The 17,966-nt window shown below is 48.5% G+C and overlaps 1 protein-coding gene across 1 annotated transcript in view; it reads left to right on the top strand.

Annotated features, from left to right (window-relative positions):
* EFCAB3 (EF-hand calcium binding domain 3) overlaps positions 1 to 17,966 on the top strand; it is a 101,538-nt gene that overhangs the window by 39,157 nt on the left and 44,415 nt on the right. Inside the window, exons 6-10 of the mRNA XM_075059814.1 lie at positions 6,118 to 6,189; positions 7,479 to 7,622; positions 8,404 to 8,475; positions 11,583 to 11,687; positions 13,403 to 13,474. Coding sequence (XP_074915915.1) covers positions 6,118 to 6,189; positions 7,479 to 7,622; positions 8,404 to 8,475; positions 11,583 to 11,687; positions 13,403 to 13,474 — 465 coding nt within the window. The remainder of the gene's footprint in view (positions 1 to 6,117; positions 6,190 to 7,478; positions 7,623 to 8,403; positions 8,476 to 11,582; positions 11,688 to 13,402; positions 13,475 to 17,966) is intronic.

Below are 17,966 nucleotides of genomic sequence, written 5' to 3'. Positions count from 1 at the left end.
GCGCTTGCCAGTCTTGGATTGCCCCAGGTGCCGGTCCCTAGGTCTGAGCTCCCCACGGAGCGCCCACACAAAGCAATCTCCTGCGTTGCCCAAGCAAGGCCCTGAGGGAAAAGCCGGAACGAAGAAGGGGGCACCGGCAAACTGGAAGGGGAGCCACGCTCAAAGGGGGGGAGGTTTTAACACCTCTCCATTAGCACAGCTCTATGCTGTATTTGCAAGAGGCAGCACAGGGCCAGGTTGGGCACTCGTGTGCCCCGGGGTGACACTCTGCTCATTCCATTGGCCTCCATAGAGTGCCTTCCGCCCTCACCCCCTGTCATTACCCCAGTGTCACTGACAGCAGAACTTGCCCCATGGCAGGAAAGATTTTCTGATGAGCTCGGCCCATTGGGTGCACGTCAGTTGCTGGGCCCTTTGGAACAGCTGGTCATAACCAAGGGCGCTGAGCACTTTGAAATCTGACCCTCCGTGTAAACGGCTTGTGGTGCTAACAGGCCTTGCCAGCCCCTTTGTGGGAGTCATTTCTCCTCTGCGGCTCTCACATCTTGTGCAGATTATTTTCCATAAGAGACAAAGATTCTCTGGCCCATCTCTAAGTCGATTTTTTCCTTCCGTATAATGCAAACACAGGGCCTGATCCTGGTCTTCCCGAGGGTGGTGTAAATCATGTGTGACTCCATCAGAATCGGTGGTGTTCCACCCAGAAAGTCCCAGCCATGTGGCTTGTGTCTGGTAGCGGGACTTCATGGAGCCTTTTTAAATCCTTCTTGTCTTCACGGAGTAAATTCCCAAACACCTCAAGTCTCCTTGTTCGGCCCTTCCACACACGGGGGATGTCGCTTACACTTGAGAGAAGTGGGCCTGTAACGTTTTATACCCACTTTGCACCAGTAGAAAGGCTGGACCCTCTGCTAGTGTTAATCAGCATTGCCTTGAGTGGAGCTGGTCTGATTTACACCCACGTAGGATCTAGCCCCAAATGTCTATACAAGGTGCAAGGCTGTGGAGAATCGAGCCCCCCCATAGCTGTCTCATCTTTCCTGGCAGTGCTGCAGGATGCCATCGGGGCTTTCAGCAGGATCAAAGAGGACAAAGTTGATCTGCAGGACATGGATTCCATTCTGGCCAGCTTGGGGATCAGCATCTCCAGCGAGGAGCTGCAGGAGGCTTTGCAGAAGATTTCCCCAGACAGTGAGCATTACCTGCAAGCTGCCTATTTTCCCTGGGTGCCACCTTCACCGATGAGTCACCTGGGGAGCTGACGCACAGAGGGAGCTTGGAAGATGGTGTACGTTACACCAGCTTGGCCATGGCTTGATTCATTTAGACTCGCCTCCAAATTTGGCCTTGTGTGTGTGTTGCCATGTTAAGGGCCGTGTCCATGTTAGAATACGTGGCATCTGTGTGGTGGCAGATCTGTGGCGGAGAGTCCTAAACGAACAGCATCCCAAGGAGCCTTTGTCTCTTGCTTGTGGTTTGGGTCAAACATCACTTGTTGGCTAATGCTCATCTCCATGGGCTGAGAACGTAACAAGGTTGGGGGTGAAGGGAGGAAAGAATTTCAGTGGAGCTGCAGAGAGTTGCACAGAGCTGAGAGCAGAATTCGGCTTGATATATTTGACACAATGGCGTACTCCCAGTATTACGTGTGTACTAAATGCACCTGCAAAATCGAGCACTGTTGTTACATGCCGATACAGAAATTGTGCATGTCTGCGTGTGTGTGCCAGTGTCACAGTAACCTGGTCCTCGTGTTTTACACAATCCCATGTATTTATTTAAAGGCACATTTTCATCCCTTATTTATAGAAACTTTTTTAAAGTCACCACAGCCTTGCATCTAGGGAGATTTACTGCCATATCTGCTGTCCTGACTATCCATCAGACTGAGTGTTAATTTTAAGGTGTTTCCTAAGTTAAACAATCAGGTCTGTCTTCACGGTGGGTGTTTTGCCTAATGTCTATTCTGTCTGCTGTGTCCTCTACCTTGCAGACGCTGGGAAGGTGAATTTCAAAGAAGTTCTGACGAATTTGATAAACACCCAGCGCTTCTCAGAAACTTCAGGTAAGTGAGAACAGGTATCTTTCAAAAGTAGATCTCCGTAGGGGCATTTGTGGAGATCAAAAGGGCAGGTTCCTGCCTCATGACTTTGGTTTAAATCCAGATTAACTCCATAGACTTAAACGCACATAGTCTAGATTTATAGCTGTATAAATGAGAGGAGAATCTAGGGTCAAATATACTTATTATTCAGCTCCAATGATCCAATCAGATGTTCATTTCAGCTTCCTTAATATTGCACTGGAAGTTTATACTTTTCATCTTGTCCTCTAGCTTCATCTCCTTTTTAGAATGTTAGCAATACAATGTAGAGTTGAGCTCAGCAGAAGTCCATGGACCAAATTCTCTGTACGGTTCCTAGCTACCAAATGCTGATGCCTAAGTTCTATGTGTAATGTACCTTTAAATTTCTAAGATGCCTCTGTGCATGCATGCAGTGGCCACTTTGTTCTCTGAGCTGCTACAGTGAGTTGCCTGTTGCAGAGGAGCTACACGTACTGTGCTCTCTCCTGTTTCCTTTACTATTGGCCTCTCGTCTTACCGCTAAAATAAGACACTCGGACTGAAAGCGCATGGTTGCTCTTGTGTTGAATTATAGAATCATAGGACTGGAAGGGACCTCGGGAGGTCATCTGGTCCAGTCCCCTGCGCTTCTGGCAGGACTAAGTATTATCTAGAGCATCTCTGACAGGTGTTTGTCCAACCTGCTCTTAAAAATCCCCAACAATGAAGATTCCACAACCTCCCCAGGCAATTTGTTCCAGTCCTTAACCAGCCTGATAGTTAGGAATTTTTTCCTAATGTCCAACCTAAACCTCCCTTGCTGCAATTTAAGCCCATTGCTTCTTGTCCTGTTCTCAGAGGTTAAGGAAAACAATTTTTCTCCCTCCTCCTTGTAACAACCTTTTACATACTTGAAAACTGTTATCACATCCCCTCTCGGTCTTCTCTTTTCCAGACTAAACAAACAAAATTTTTTCAATCTTCCCTCATAGATCATGTTTTCAAGACCTTGAATAATTTTTGTTGCTCTTTTCTGGACTTTCTCCAATTTCTCCACATCTTTCCTGAAATGTAGCACCCAAAACAGGACACAATACTCCAGTTGAGGCCTAATCAGCATGAAATACAGCAGAAGAATTATTTCTCGTGTCTTGCTTGCAACACTCCTGCTAATACATCCCAGAATGATGTTGCTTTTTTGCAACAGTGTTACACTGTTGACTCATATTTAGCTTGTGGTCCACTATGACCCCCAGATCCCTTTCTGCAGTGCTCCTTCCTAGGCAGTCATTGCCCATTTTGTATGTGTGCAACTGATTGATTGTGCCTTCCTAAGTGGAGTATTGTGCATTTATCCTTAGTGCATGTCATCCTGATTTCTTCAGACCATTTCTCCAGTTTGTCCAGATCATTTTGAATTTTAATCCTATCCTCCAAAACACTAGCAACCCCTCCCATCTTGATATTGTCCGCAAACTCTATTAAGTGTCCTCTCTATGCCATTATCTAAACCATTGATGAAGATATTGAACAGAACCGGACCCAGAACTGATCCCTGCAGGACCCCACTCGTTATGCCCTTCCAGCATGACTGTGAACCACTGATAACAGCTCTCTGGGAATGATTTTCCAACTGGTTATGCATCCACCTTACAGTAGCTCCATCTAGGTTGTATTTCCCTAGTTTGTTTATGAGAAGGTCTTGCGAGACCGTATCAAAAGCTTTACTAAAGTCAAGATATACCACATCTACCACTTCCTGCCTATCCCCAAGGCTTGTTACCCTGTCAAAGAAAGCTATCAAGTTGGTTTGACATGATTTGTTCTTGACAAATCCATGCTGACCGTTACTTATCACCTAATTATCTTCTGGGTGTTTGCAAATCGATTACTTACTTATTTGCTTCATTATCTGTCCGGGTACAGAAGTTAAGCTGACTGGTCTGTAATTCCCCGGATTGTCCTTGTTTCCCTTTTTATAGATGGGCACTACATTTGCCCTTTTCCAGTCCTCTGGAATCTCTCCCATGACTTTTCAAAGATCGTTGCTAATGGCTCAGAAATCTCCTCAGTCAGCTGCTTGAGTGTTCTAGGATGTATTCTTGAAAGACATCTAATTTGTTGAATATCAGAGGGGTAGCCATGTTAGTCTGGATCTGTAAAAGCAGCAAAGAATCCTGTGGCACCTTGTAGACTAACAGATGTTTTGGAGCATGAGCTTTCGTGGGTGAATACTCACTTCGTCAGATGCATGACGAAGTGGGTATTCACGCACCGAAGCACATGCCCCAAAACGTCTATTAGTCTATAAGGTGCCACAGGATTCTTTGCTGCTAATTTGTTGAAGTCATTTTTGACATGTTCTTTCCCTATTTTAGCCTCTGATCCTCCCTCATTTTCACTGGCACGTTAGGACACCACCCTGCGCTGATGCAGAAGGATGACCCAGTTCACACTTTGCTTTATATTCTCCACACATTTGCAGCCATGCAGGAGGCCTTGGATGTCATCAGCAAGGTTGAGGGTGACAAAATTGCGGTTTCTCACCTGGAGTCGGCCCTGGCTAACATAGGGATCACTTTACCCAAGGGAGAGCTGGAGGAAGCGCTGAAGCACGCTACAGTGGATGGTAAGCAACCTTAGCAGGCTGGGTACAACCCCACATTTGTTTATAGGCTGCTAATCCTGCGTATGGCACAATACATGCAGTTGGTGAACGCTCAAGCGTCAGTGCAGATGATCCTTTTAATGCAACATTTTCAACAGCGGTAAGGGGGATCCTTGCTCTGTCCAGTGGTCTGGTGGAGAGTTTCTCTTTGGCTGGGGAATGTAACTGCTCGGGTCTAGGTATCGCCCAGCACCAGCATCTGGAAGGGGATCCATATGGGGCATGTTCTGATGGGTCCTTTTGTAGCTGTGGGGAGAGCAGAGGAACAAAGAGCCTCCCCTGTATGTATGGCCAGCTCAAAGGCCTCTCCCTAATGCAGTCGCTGTGTTCTGGGGTGTAAGGCACCACAAGGAGGATGGGCCGTGGCCCCCACCAAGCAGGGTGTTCGTCACATGAGCAAATACAGCACTGCTTGTGTACCAGTGGCAGGATCGGCCCCTCCCTATGGACTTGGAGCATTGACCTGGGGCTGAGTGTCTCCTCTCAGCCAAGCTGACACAGCGCACAGTGAATGTAAAGCGGCTGGAGCAATGTGCCGGAGAACCCCTCCCCGCGGGGTGACTCTGTGATGGCACACAGCTGGCAGAGGCAGCGTAGCCCCCTCCTGCACATGCTCCATCACTGCTTCCTGCCCCAGACTCTCTTTCACTCCAGCAATATATGTGGCCTGGGAGAGGCGTGTCCAGGGATCAAAGGAAGCAGTGGATGGCTGAGAACCAGGGAGCCCCACTTGACCTATCGCGCACCCCTCTGTGCCCACACTGTGCCCAGATTCAATGGAGAATTGAGCCCTGGTTCCTAGGGCCCAATGCCGCTGCGATGAATGTGCATGCAACTCCCACTGAAATCTACGGCACTCCAGCCTGTTCTGACCTTGCCAGAGCATGGGACTTTGGCTGCATGTGACTTGCCCATGCTTCCAAAGGCAGCCAGTGATTTTGGGCTGCAGGCACCTGACTTGAGACAGTTTGGGCCTGTGCTTCAGAGGTGCTAAATGCCCAGGGCTCCTACGAGCTCAGCACTTTGGGAGGTGGGGCGCTAAGAACTGAGTCCCTCCAAGTGTAACCCACTGGTGAGCATGTCTCACAGGATCTTCTCCATTGCTGATCCACAGAGGATCTGAGTCTGTTACAGCCCCAGCTAGGGCTTTATGGCTCTCTAGCTCAAGCTGTAATAGCTGAGACTTCACTCTGGAGGTATCTGGGCTGGTTCAATCCCAGGTGTCTTGGCTCAGATGGCGGCAATCCCACAAAGTCAGTCAGTGCTTCAGAGAATGAACTTCCCTTCCCTTCGCCTCTGTTTTCCCACCCCTGTAACCGATGGCACAGCTGGGCACTCTGCCGTTCGATTCCTCCCTGCATCTGACCTGCCCATTATCTTGCAGGAGACGGGAAGGTGAATTTTAAAGAATTTCTGAAAGGTTTGACCAGCACCAAACGTTTCTCCAGAACCCTAGGTGAGTGAGGAGCTGAGGCCATGCAGAGATGGATGGAAGATGCTTTGCATTGTGGAATTCCGGCTGTGTTTGCAAGGGTACCACAGTTCTCTATGGCATTTTAGGCGTCTCTTTGCCATGCCCAGCTATCATTTCTGTAGCATTTGGAGCCATGAGAGACCATTCAAGGATTCCTGTACCCAGTAGATCCTCAGGTGACCACTGCAGCTGGTTTATGGCCCGTTGGTGGCACAACACAGCTGATGCTTACTGGTAAATGGTATTTGCTTCATGACTGACAACGCACTTAGGACATGAAACCAAGAATCCCTTGTCTGACAGTTCCATGCTCTTAGAACAGTCGATACTGTGATCTTCCAACGGAGGCTTAGCACCAGGAAGGGAAAATACAGAGCATCCTGTCTCATTCCTGGTTTTGTCTAGCTCTTTTCTCCCCTAGTTTGTATTTGGCTCTATGGTGAATTCCGCTCTCCCACAGAAGCATGTTGCAAACATCCAGTGTAGACAGAGACACCCAATGCCTGACTGCCACTAGCAGATTGTAACAGCAGTCAGTGCCAGGAAGGTCTTGGTGCTGGGTCTTTCTTAACTCTCTGTCCAGCAGCATGTGTCCAGCTGCCCATGGCAGAGCTGTTCCATGGGGCTCCTTTTTGTGCAAAGATTATTACCCAGACCTACCAGCCGGGGCAGACCTGCAACCTAGCAGGATGTTCTGATTAGGCAGGGTGACCTTAACTCATTTCCCCTTGTGACACTTCTTCCCATTCTCCATGAAAAGGGGACCCAGAGAAGAGAGATTTACTGAAGGAGAAAAGCAGGATATTGCCATAGAGCTGAGTTACTCTGAGCTTTCCTACATCCCAGAGTTCACCCATCTATTCACCACCCCACTCCTCCTTCAGGGAGGGCAGACAGGGGTTACAGAGAGAGGAAACAAAGGGCTGAAAATGGGCCATAAACAAACTCAATGCTGGATGTGGCTGTCTCCATTAGGGACATGTCTAAAGGAGACAGAACTCTGGTTACTTAAGTAGACAGGTCTGCTTCCAGGGCCTGTATCAATGTCCGTCCGGAAGTATTTCCTTTGCCTTGGATGGGCTTTGGATCAGACCTCTAGCTTTCAGTGCTGCTAAGAGTTCCCACTGAGTTCTCTTTGGAAGCTAAGAACTAGAGTCACATTTTCTTCTTCTCCAAGCAGTGTTCCCAACCAATCCCCTCCTCTCCCATGTCGGGAGTCGGCTGACTCTGCCGATGGGAGGCCTCACAACACCTTCTCTTCGTGCTTGCAGAGATGGAAGGGGCCATGAAAGTCATTGGCGTGATCAAAGAGGACACAGTGGACATTCATCACCTGGAATCCATCATGCGCAACATGAGGATTCATTTAACTCCGGAGGAGATTCAGAAGGCGCTGAAGCACGTTACCTGTGAGGGTGAGCGTTTCAAACAGCCTCCTGTCCTTTGGTGAGGACTGTACTTTTTGTCGAGGAGGGAGAGGTGCTGTTTGTGCACTTGTGACGATACCTGGGATAGGGTTAGGGCTTGTAGGGGCTACTCATTCCATTTAAAACCAACTCCTGTGCTGTTGTGAGCAAAATCCCTTCTCTGATCATCAACCTTTGACCTCATACCAGTCGTTCTGGTGGTCAGATAAAGTCTGCAATTATTAGTCTATGTGGCACAGTTGTCATGTCCCTGGCTTGACGATTTTAACAGACCTGCAGACACATCACGGGGAGGCCTTGTCTTCTTCAGGGTCAACTCTGGGCTTTGGATGTGGAGAAAGGCCCTCCCATATCTCAGCCCCTCCGAGCTCCAGGCTGGGAGGAACCAGAGAACATTTGAATGCTAAAGAACTGATCCACCATCGCGTTACTCCAAGATGATGTGGGCACAACTCCATTCATCACAACGGACCTATCCTGGTGTAAAACCAGCGTAATGCAGTGGTGAATCCAGCCCTTAATATTCACAATGTCTGCCTCTCTGTTAGCGTTCAGGGGCTAAACTCATCCCTGGTGTAATGCTGTGAGGGTCAATGAAGATACCGCAGGGATGAATTTGGTCCAACGGGTTTAGGACTTTCAACAATTTGGCTGGAATTTTCCATCCAAAACCCTTTTGGCAGCTTTGGACCCTCCCCCGCCCTCCTTTTTGACTTCATATCTGTTCATTGTTTTCTCCTTCTCCCTGACCCGGATCATATCATTGCAGAAGATGGGAAGGTGAATTTGAAAGATTTCATGACTGGTTTGACCAAGACCCGGCGATTTTCCCAAGCTGAAAGTAAGTGGAAACTGCAGTGTACAGTGGAGCCCTACAGTGGGACTGGGATCCCACAGGATCCGCTGCCGTAATAGCAGGAGCGAGTAAAACATACTTTGTTGGGTGGACAAAAAAAAAACAGCCTGTGGGAATTTGTGGGAAAACACTAAATTTCTTGGCAGTTTGACTTAAACAGAATTTCAGCAACATAAAGCAAGTTTTTCTTTTCATAGAATATCAGGGTTGGAAGGGACCTCAGGAGGTATCTAGTCCAATCCCCTGCTCAAAGCAGGACCAAAACCAGCTAAACCATCCCAGCCAGGGCTTTGTCAAGCCGGGCCTTAAAACCTCTAAGGAAGGAGATTTCACCACTTCCCTAGGTAACCCATTCCAGTGCTTCACCACCCTCCTAGTGAAATAGTTTTTCCTAATATCCAACCTAAACTTCCCCCACTGCAACTTAAGACCATTGCTTCTTGTTCTGTCATCTGCTACCGCCCAGAACAGTCTAGATCCATCCTCTTTGGAACCCCCTTTCAGGTAGTTGAAAGCAGCTATCAAATCCCCCCTCAATCTTCTCTTCTGCAGACTAAACAATCCCAGTTCCCTCAGCCTCTCCTCATAAGTCATGTGCTCCAGCCCCCTAATCATTTTTGTTGCCCTCCACTGGACTCTTTCCAATTTTTCCACATCCTTCTTGTAGTGTGTGGCCCAAAACTGGACAGGGTACTCCAGATGAGGCGTCACTAATGTCGAATAGAGGGGAATGATCATGCCCCTACTTATACAGCCTGTAGCGGGGTAGTTACTCGCTCCTGCCATGCGGGGATTGAAACAGCCCAGGAGAGGACTGTGGCTGGGGCAAGAAGCCTGGGATGATTGGGGGAAAGTAGGCTCAGCTGGGACCAGGCCCCAATCAGGCCCAGCTGGCCCCTATAAAAGGCTGTGAGCCAGAGGCCCAGACAGTCTCCCTCTGCCTGTAGAGGGAGATCAGCCTGGTTGCAAGGTGCCAAGCAGGGCACCTAGATTAGAGCAGGGCTGGGGAAAGGCCAAGGGAGCTGGGGAGCTCTTGCCTAGGAAAGCCTCAAGCTGCAGGCAGCCCATGGGTAGGCAGAGGCAGCAGGTCCGNAGTGTCATCTGCAAACTTGCTGAGGGTGCAGTCCACGCCATCCTCCAGATCATTAATGAAGATATTGAACAAAACCAGCCCCAGGACCGACCTGTTTTTTAAAATAAAGGTTTTAATACTTAAATTTAAGTGAGGAATAGAAAGAGATTTGATGTCTGTTCTAAGAAGAGTTAAAGTATTTTTTTTAACGTGGTTTGAGCAAAATTTGTTTTATTTTTTTAGTGGTAAAAATTGTCTGAATTCTGTTTATATATTTTTTTCTTTTCCTTTTTTGTGTCTGAATTCTGTATTTATTTATATATATACATATATATATTTCTTTTTTTTTCTAATAAGCACGGAGGAAATCTGTCTCTCATGCAGGATTTGCGGGATTTAAGGTGTGAGTGGGCTACAAATGCGGGAGCAGGTGGAAGTGGGTATTGCGAGGCAGGATTTAAAAAATAGTCTGGCGCAGGGCTCTAGTTCAGTGTACAGGACTAAGGAAAAATAGATGGGGAGGCCTCCAGTGTTGCTCCGCATGTGCTGCGATGTTGCGAGGACAGCAGGATGCGTGTCACTAAGCCTTGTATGTTTGTGTGCAGTTAGGAAACACAGTTATTAAAGACCCAACAATGCTTTTGTGGTTTCTTCGTGGTATTGGAGCTCCAGGAGCTATTCTCTGGCCTGTGTTCTACAGGGGGCAGACTACATCATCACACCACTCCCTTCTGGCCAATCTATGAATCTGTTGTGGTGTAAAAAGCAAAAGACTCAGCAGAAACTTGACTGCAAACAGAGCTGCTGGAAAACCACATTTCAGGGGGAAATTCCCTTCCCCCGCTTTTGTTGGTTTGTTTGCTTTTGTTTTTCGTCAAAGTTTGGGCATTTTCGGAACAGCTGCTAGAGCTGGTTGAAAAAGAGAGTGAACAAGTTCAAAAAAAGGAGGATGTCGGATTTTTTTAGGCCGTCTGTTGACATTTTTGACGCGTTCAGAAATTTTCCAAGCAGTGAAACTGGAGGGTGGAAGCTGATTGATGGAGCCCTGTCTCTGCATTTCAAGTGGTGCTCTCAGCACTGGAGCTGTGTTTCTCCAAGATTATGTATTTATTTGTGTTACCCGGAGGCTGCAGTCATGATCAGGGCTGCCTTAGAGTTCGGGGGCCGTCCAGACACAGCGAGAAATGGTCCCTGACAGCAAAGTGTCTGAACAGACAAAGGGTGCAGGAGAAACAGAGGTGCAGAGAGAGCACGGAACAGAACCCGGGTCCCGGTTCACCGTCCAACTGCTAGATAATACTGACTCTCCTCCTGCTTTGACTTCACTGGTGTAACGCAGGCTGGTCTGGATCCCTGATCTCAGAGCGTTAAAAATTGTACAGACCCAAGGGCTCCCAGGCCAAATCCCATCTCACTAGCCATGACAGGAGAGAAAATCTGGCCCACTCGATCTCTTCCTGCCAGTTGTCCAAGTACCAGGCTTGCAGGCATTTCCTTCTGCAGAGTCTACCCCACTTTACTTTATCTCTGCCAATTCTCTTGCTGTTTACCCAGCCTACCCTGCTCTTAAAGGGGCAACCCTGTTATACAAACAAATCCGCTTCTCTGCACATGGCCAGGCTGTCAAATGGCTTCAGAGCCAGCAGCAACACCCAACCGATTTTATTTTGAGAGACGTTTTGGGCCCAATTCTCTCCTTGCTTATGCCAGTGTCACTCCTTAGACACCTGTAGCGTTACTCCTGTCTACACTAGGTACTCGAGGTCATAATCAGGCGCTTTGGATTAAATCCAGCACCTTCATAGGGCGGTGCAAAACAAACCAATGCGCCGAAAAGGACAGACCCATCCCTGGCAGCCTGTGTGAGGCGGCGTTTCAGAAGAAAGAACTCTGTTTTCTAGCCAAGGTTTCAGGACAAATCCTGCATCATGGTAGGGAGTTAGAGTAGATGACCCTTGCAACCCCTTCTGACCCTGTGGTGATATTCACAGACGCTATTTCTTTCCTTCACCTATTCAAGAGGACAGGGTTGATGTCCGGAACCTGGACTCCATTCTGGACAACATGGGGATCTACCTGATGAATGAGGAGCTGCAGGAAGCCCTGAGGCACGTTACGGTTGATGGTGAGCGTTGGAAACACTCTGTGTATTTTGGTGTAATGCAGACTCCTGCAGGGGAGCCCACAGCCGGACGTGCATTATGCCGCATGCATGCCTTTGGCGCCAGTAAAGAAGAGCAGTTCTGGCTTCCCCAGGGCCCCTCCATCATGACGGAGGAGCTGCAAGGCCAAATCTGAGTGGCGCAGTGGCCCCTGTGTACCATGTCACAATGCCGCTCACTCAGTTTTGCTCACGATGGAGGGGTGATGGGGCCAAATCTGCGTGGTCTGTGGGGCATCCACTATTGCCGCTCCTCACTGTGGCCGTGGGCCCTGCTCCTGCACCAAGGTTCCCACCGGGGGCCTGCCTGGCCTCATCACACCTCCAGCAGCCTGTGGTCCCTCTCAGGAATGGGGAGTGACTGCACCTGGGTGGGCCAGGCTGGAAGGTGGGGGCTGAGCGTGCGGTGGACTCAGCAGGTGAGGCCAGCAGCTGCAGTAAGGATGGGTCCATGGGGATTGATGGTATGTACTGGGGTGAAAAATTGTGGGCTCCTGTGTGTGTGTGTGTACACACAAGATTGTTGAGAGAAAATATGCGATCCATTTAAAACAACCCTCTAAAATGTAAACTGGTGGAATCACTTCTCCAGTCCTCAGTGCCTGACCCTTGGAAATTTAGGTAAGTCAATTGGCGCCGTGGGATAAGCGCTTATGGGCCGTTCTAGTCTGCAGCTCAACAGGCCGGGGGATTCCACCTGATTGGAACAGGAATGGGGGGTTGAGAAATAGGGCCGCCGTGTTTATAGTTAGTAATAACTCTGAATATCTGTTGTATTTGCTGTTTTGGTCAATAGCTACACAAAGTAATGTGAGAGAAATGGGAGCTGCCCCTTTAAGAGTCAGGGAGGACACTGGGTTTGAGCTTCTGCCGCAGGGCTAGAATGTGCAGGGGGGCGGGGGCTGCTACCGGCCCATAGCTGTGCCCTGGGGAGTTCTCAGCCTGCAAGAAGCTTCTCGAGAAAAAGTTTGGAGTCCCAGAATAAACATTTTCCTTGACAAGCTGAGTCTTGGGGTTAAGAGTGTAGTCCCTACAGCCTTGTGACTTGGGTTTAGAGCCGGTTTAGGGCCATCTGGGCCCCTGGGCACACCATGGTACAGGCCTGCACCCCACAGCCCCACCAGAGAGATGTCTAGGGCAGTTCAAAGCTTTCTGAGATGTTGTTTCAGGCTCTCTGCAGACTCAGGCAGACTTCACTGCTTCGGTTACACTTGGGTCACATACCTGAGGTTTTTTGCTTAATCTTTCATACTTTTTTAATGAAGCTGAATATAGTGTAATCACGTGACTCCAGGAGCTGGGGCTGCAGACATGGGTCTACAATGTCAGTGATTTAATCTGACTTTGCTCAAATTTAGTGGAAGGCGGGTTGTATTTCACTGTAATCCCCCTCCTGAAACTACTCCCAGCAATACTCAAAGTGCAATGAGGGGTATTATGTCAGTGGGCCCACCCCCAGCCCCACCCACTTCTCCTTTGTGTTCTGATTGGCACATGCAATGGGTCTGCCTCTCTTAAGCACCATCCGTTGGTGACAAGGGCAAAATACAGGTGCAGTTGCCTTATTTGCATGCACAATTGACTGGTTCTCCATGTGCCGTTTACAAGCACTTGTTTAAAAATACCAGCCACAGGGTCTGTATCTCCTCTCTTTTAACCCTGAACTCTTTCTTGCACAGCGGACGGGAAGGTGTATCTGAGCAAATTTCTGCAGGGCGTGAGAGCCCTCCGGAGATTCTCCCACAGTGAAGGTGAGCAGTGAGGAGTTCCTGTCAGAGAGGGATGGGTCATGATAAACACAGCATGCTGCAGGTGTATTTATTGCGCATTCTCACTGTACTGGCCAGTCCTGCAAGGGGCCGGACACGCTTAACTTCACTTGACTTCACTGGCAGCTGATGGCACTCAACATCTCATAGGATCAGGTCCATGGACTGAGAATCAGTTGCATGATGGCACACAGATTCAGCAGAGGCGACACTAGGCTTGCCACATTTCTAATGGCTGGTAACTGGCCCCCAAAGGCCCCTGCCCCGCCTGTTCCTGCAAGGCCCCAATCCTGTACCCCACATGCCGCCACACAAACAGCCTGGCCCCAGAGGCAGCAGTGGCTCCTTCCTTCCACTTATAGTTGCCACCTTTTCCACAGATCAAAAAACCCAGATTTGAGTGTGACGGGTTCCCCCCAGGGTGCCATCAGGAACTGGGGAACCACTGAGCCCTCTGACCCACCAGCCTGGGCTCCCTCTCCCACTACGCTGCAGTGACAAGCTGTAAATCTTTCCAGCCTTCACTTTCACCGGCATACACACAGGAAGGGACCCACCCACACGGGCTTTCTAACCACCAGCTTCCCAGCCTAGGACCCCAGAGCAGAACCATCCTGCCCTGGTCAAATCTGGCCAGTATATGGGTTTAATACCCGGTCCGCCTCTCCCTCAGTGTGAAGAGAACAATGCACACTTGTGGAAACCAAGCAGAGGTTTTCCCCCAGCACTCCAGTCAAGCTAGGTTTTCCTCAAGCACTCCAGCACTCACTGGTTTGGATTAAAACAGAAAATAAGTTTATTAACTACAAAAGTTCGATTTTCAGTGACTGTAAGTCAGAGGTGAGCAAACTATGGCCCACAGGCAACATCTGGCCTGTGGGACCGTCCTGCCCGGTCCCTGAGATTCCGAGCAGGGAGGCTAGTCCCCGGCCCCTCTCCTGCTGTTCTTCCTCCCCCCTAGCCTCAGCTCACTGTGATGCCCATGCTCTGGCCCGTTGCTTATGCCGGGGAGCGCGGTGGCATGGTTGGCTCCAGTCGGGCAGTGGGGCTGGGAGCTCCTGCTGCTCTGAGCAGCATGGTAAGGGGGTGGAGAGTAGGGGGCAGCTGGATAGGCGTGGGAGTCCCGGGAGGCCTGTCAGGGGGCCGGGGTGTGGATAGGGCTTGGGACAGTCAAGGGCAGGGAGTGGGGGAGTTGGATAGTGGGTGGAGTCCCAGGGGGCAGTTAGGGGCGGAGGGTCCCAGGAAGGGGCAGTCAGGGGACAAGGAGCAGAAGGGATTGGATGGGTTCTCTGAGGGTGCAGTCAGGGGGTAGGAAGTGGGAGGGAGCAGATAGGGGGCAGGGGCCAGGCTGTTTGAGGAGGCACAGCTTTCCCTACCTGGCCCTCCATACAACCCTGATATGGTCCTTGAGGCAAAAAGTTTGCCCACCCCTGCTATAAGTGATAGCAAAGGGATCAAAGCAGATTACCTAGCAAATAAACAAAAAACACAAACTGAGCTTTACACACTAGTTAAGTAGGATAGGAATTAGCAAGTGCTAAACAGGCTGGCAGATTTTTAAGGCACAAGATGCCTTTGCTTTGCAGCTTGGATTTACCAGGTTTTCATACACCGGCTAAAAATCCCTCTAGCCTGGGACCATCACTTCCCCCAGTTCAGTCCTTGCCCCTCAGGTGTTTGCAGGTCTGTAGTTGTAGGGAGAGTGAGGTACCATTATGATGTCATTGTCTCCCTTTTATCTCTTCTTCTCACTTGCTGGAAAGCTCTTTTGCTGTGACCTGGGTCAGACAGTTCCCACTGAGCAGTGCTCGCTCTGAGAGGTTCCTATTGCGCACAGTTCCTGGGGTAATCCTAGTGCTCGTGTGCATTTCCTCAATAAGCCAGTGACATTGTTTGGCCTTTTTACTATTGTACCTGAGAGGCTGCTTGTGGGTGTTTGCAACCTCACAACATGTTTCAGTAACACCGACCTAGCCAAACTTCATAACTTCACACACGACGATAGCACACACAATCCAACGAGATATTAACGTCAGCAGATCAAGACTTTTAGAGTAACACCTCACAAGACATACTTTGTGCAAAACATATCCTCATTACATGACAGTGGTGAATAACGGAGTGCCAGCGTGTCACAATCAGGCCTTGTCAAATGACACACTTGTGGGTGTTTTCAGCCTCACGACATGTTTCAGTAACACCTACCTAGCGAAAATTCGTATCCTTGCTAATTCATATCCTAGGGAGGTTGTGAAATTGATCATTTTCACCCAAGCTGCCTTCCGCTTTCAAAATCTGAGCCCGTTCCTCTCTATTTGTCAAAATCAAATCCAAGGTCCTGATTGGTTAGAGCTCCATGCCAGCAGCTGTTTGATGTGCATACTAACAGTTCTATTGAACCTGTCAACTTATCAGGTTCTATTTTTCGTACATGCCACTGGATGATGATCTTTATATATACAAATTGTATGAATCCTGTTATGGATTCTAGATTTGATTTCAGATTTTGAAAGTGGAAGGCAGCTTGGGTGAAAATGATCATGAAATGATCAAGTTCATAAGTTTAAAGAATGGCAGGAGGGAGAACAGCAAAATAAAGACAATGGATTTCAAGGCAGACTTTAGCAAACTCAGGGAGTTGGTAGGTAAGATCCCATGGGAAACAAGTCTAAGGTGAAAAACAATTGAAGATAATTGGCAGTTTTTCAAAGAGACGTTAAGGGCACAAGAGCAAACTATCCCATGCGTATGAAAGAAAGGAAGTTAGGCAAAAGACCACCCTGGCTTAACCAATTCAAAACGATCTGGATAAACTGGAGAAATAGTCTGAAGCAAATAGGATGGAATTCAGTCAGGACAAATGCAAAGTGCTCCATTTGGGAAGGAACAGTCAGTTGCACACATACAAAACGGGCAATGACTGCCTAGGAAGGAGCACTGCGGAAAGGGATCTGGGGTCATAGTGGATCACAAGCTAAATATGAGTCAACAGTGTAACACTGTTGCAAAAAAATTGAAAATTATTCTGGGATGTATTAGCCGGAGTGCTGTAAGTAAGACACAGGAAGTAATTCTTCTGCTCTACTCCACACTGGTTAGGCCTCAACTGGAGTATCATGTCCAGTTCAGGGCACCACATTACATGAAAGATGTGGACAAATTGGAGAGAGTCCAGAGAAGAGCAACAAAAATGATTATAGGTCTAGAAAACATGAGCTATGAGGGAAGATTGAAAAAATTGGGTTTGTTTAGTCTGGAAAAGAGAAGACTGAGAGGGGACATGATAACAGTTTTCAAGTATGTAAAGGATTGTTACAAGGAGGAGGAAAAAAAATTGTTCTCATTAACCTCTAATGATAGGACAAGAAGCAATGGGCTTAAATTGCAACAAGGGAGGTTTAGGTTGGACGTTAGGAAAAACTTCCTAATTGTCAGGGTGGTTAAGCACTGGAATAAATTGCCTAGGGAGGTTGTGGAATCTCCATCATTGGAGACTTTTTAAGAGCAGGTTAGACAAACACCTGTCAGGGATGGTCTAGATAATACTTAGTCCTGCCACGAGTGCAGGGGACTGGACTAGATGACCTCCCGAGGTCCCTTCCAGTCCTCTGATTCTATATAAAGATACCATTTTCTATAGACAGCTCTTGTAACACTGATGATTTACAACATTTAAAAAAAATGACACTTTATGAAAGTATTACGCAAATGCTCTGGCTAAATTACATTCTAACAGTCTACAATTCCCTTCTGGTTGCATCTGAATATAGTATTCCTCATTCCGTGAGCAGAATTCGGCTTTCACTTAGACCTTGCAACTTCCCTGGCTGCAGTAGACTTGTGTGCTATAAATGAAAGCAGAACTGGGCTGTCCAACTGTTGTGCACAATTGCTACAGCTGCAAAAGACTTTCTGTTCTTGCCCCATGTTTTCACCTGGTCATAGCTTTCTCAAACTTTCAGCCCCCAGGGAGAATGTTTTGGAAAGTTTGAGCAAACTCCTTTTAGCCATGTTTAAACGTGGAAAGTAATTCCAATGCAAAGTGACTGACTGCAAAATGCAAGTGGAGCTTCCCCTTTAAAATGAATAAAGTTTTTGGGCTTGAGTTTTGCTTACACTAAACGTGCCCCATACCCAGGGCCGGCTCCAGGCACCAGCTCAGCAAGCAGGTGCTTGGGGTGGCCAAGGGGAAGAGGCGGCAGATCGGGCTCTTCAGCGGCGGGTCCCTTGGTCCCTCTCAGAGGGAAGGACCTGTCGCCGAAGAAGAAGGCGGCGCAGTGGAGCTACCACCGAATTGCCACCGATTGCGATCACGGCTTTTTTTTTTTTTTTTCACCGTTTGGGATGGCAAAACCCTGGAGCCAGCCCTGCCCATACCATTGGCAATCTGCAGTTTTGGCAGCATAAAGGGACCTTAAAGTTACAGGGCTTGGTTCTGTACTGCCCTGCGCCTTACACTGTCATGGACACCCGT

The sequence above is a fragment of the Chelonoidis abingdonii genome, chromosome 21 (genome assembly GCF_003597395.2).
Source record: "Chelonoidis abingdonii isolate Lonesome George chromosome 21, CheloAbing_2.0, whole genome shotgun sequence".
Lineage (NCBI taxonomy): Eukaryota > Metazoa > Chordata > Testudines > Testudinidae > Chelonoidis > Chelonoidis abingdonii.
Note: the sequence above shows the minus strand (reverse complement) of the source record. Positions and strands in the feature narration are given on the sequence as shown.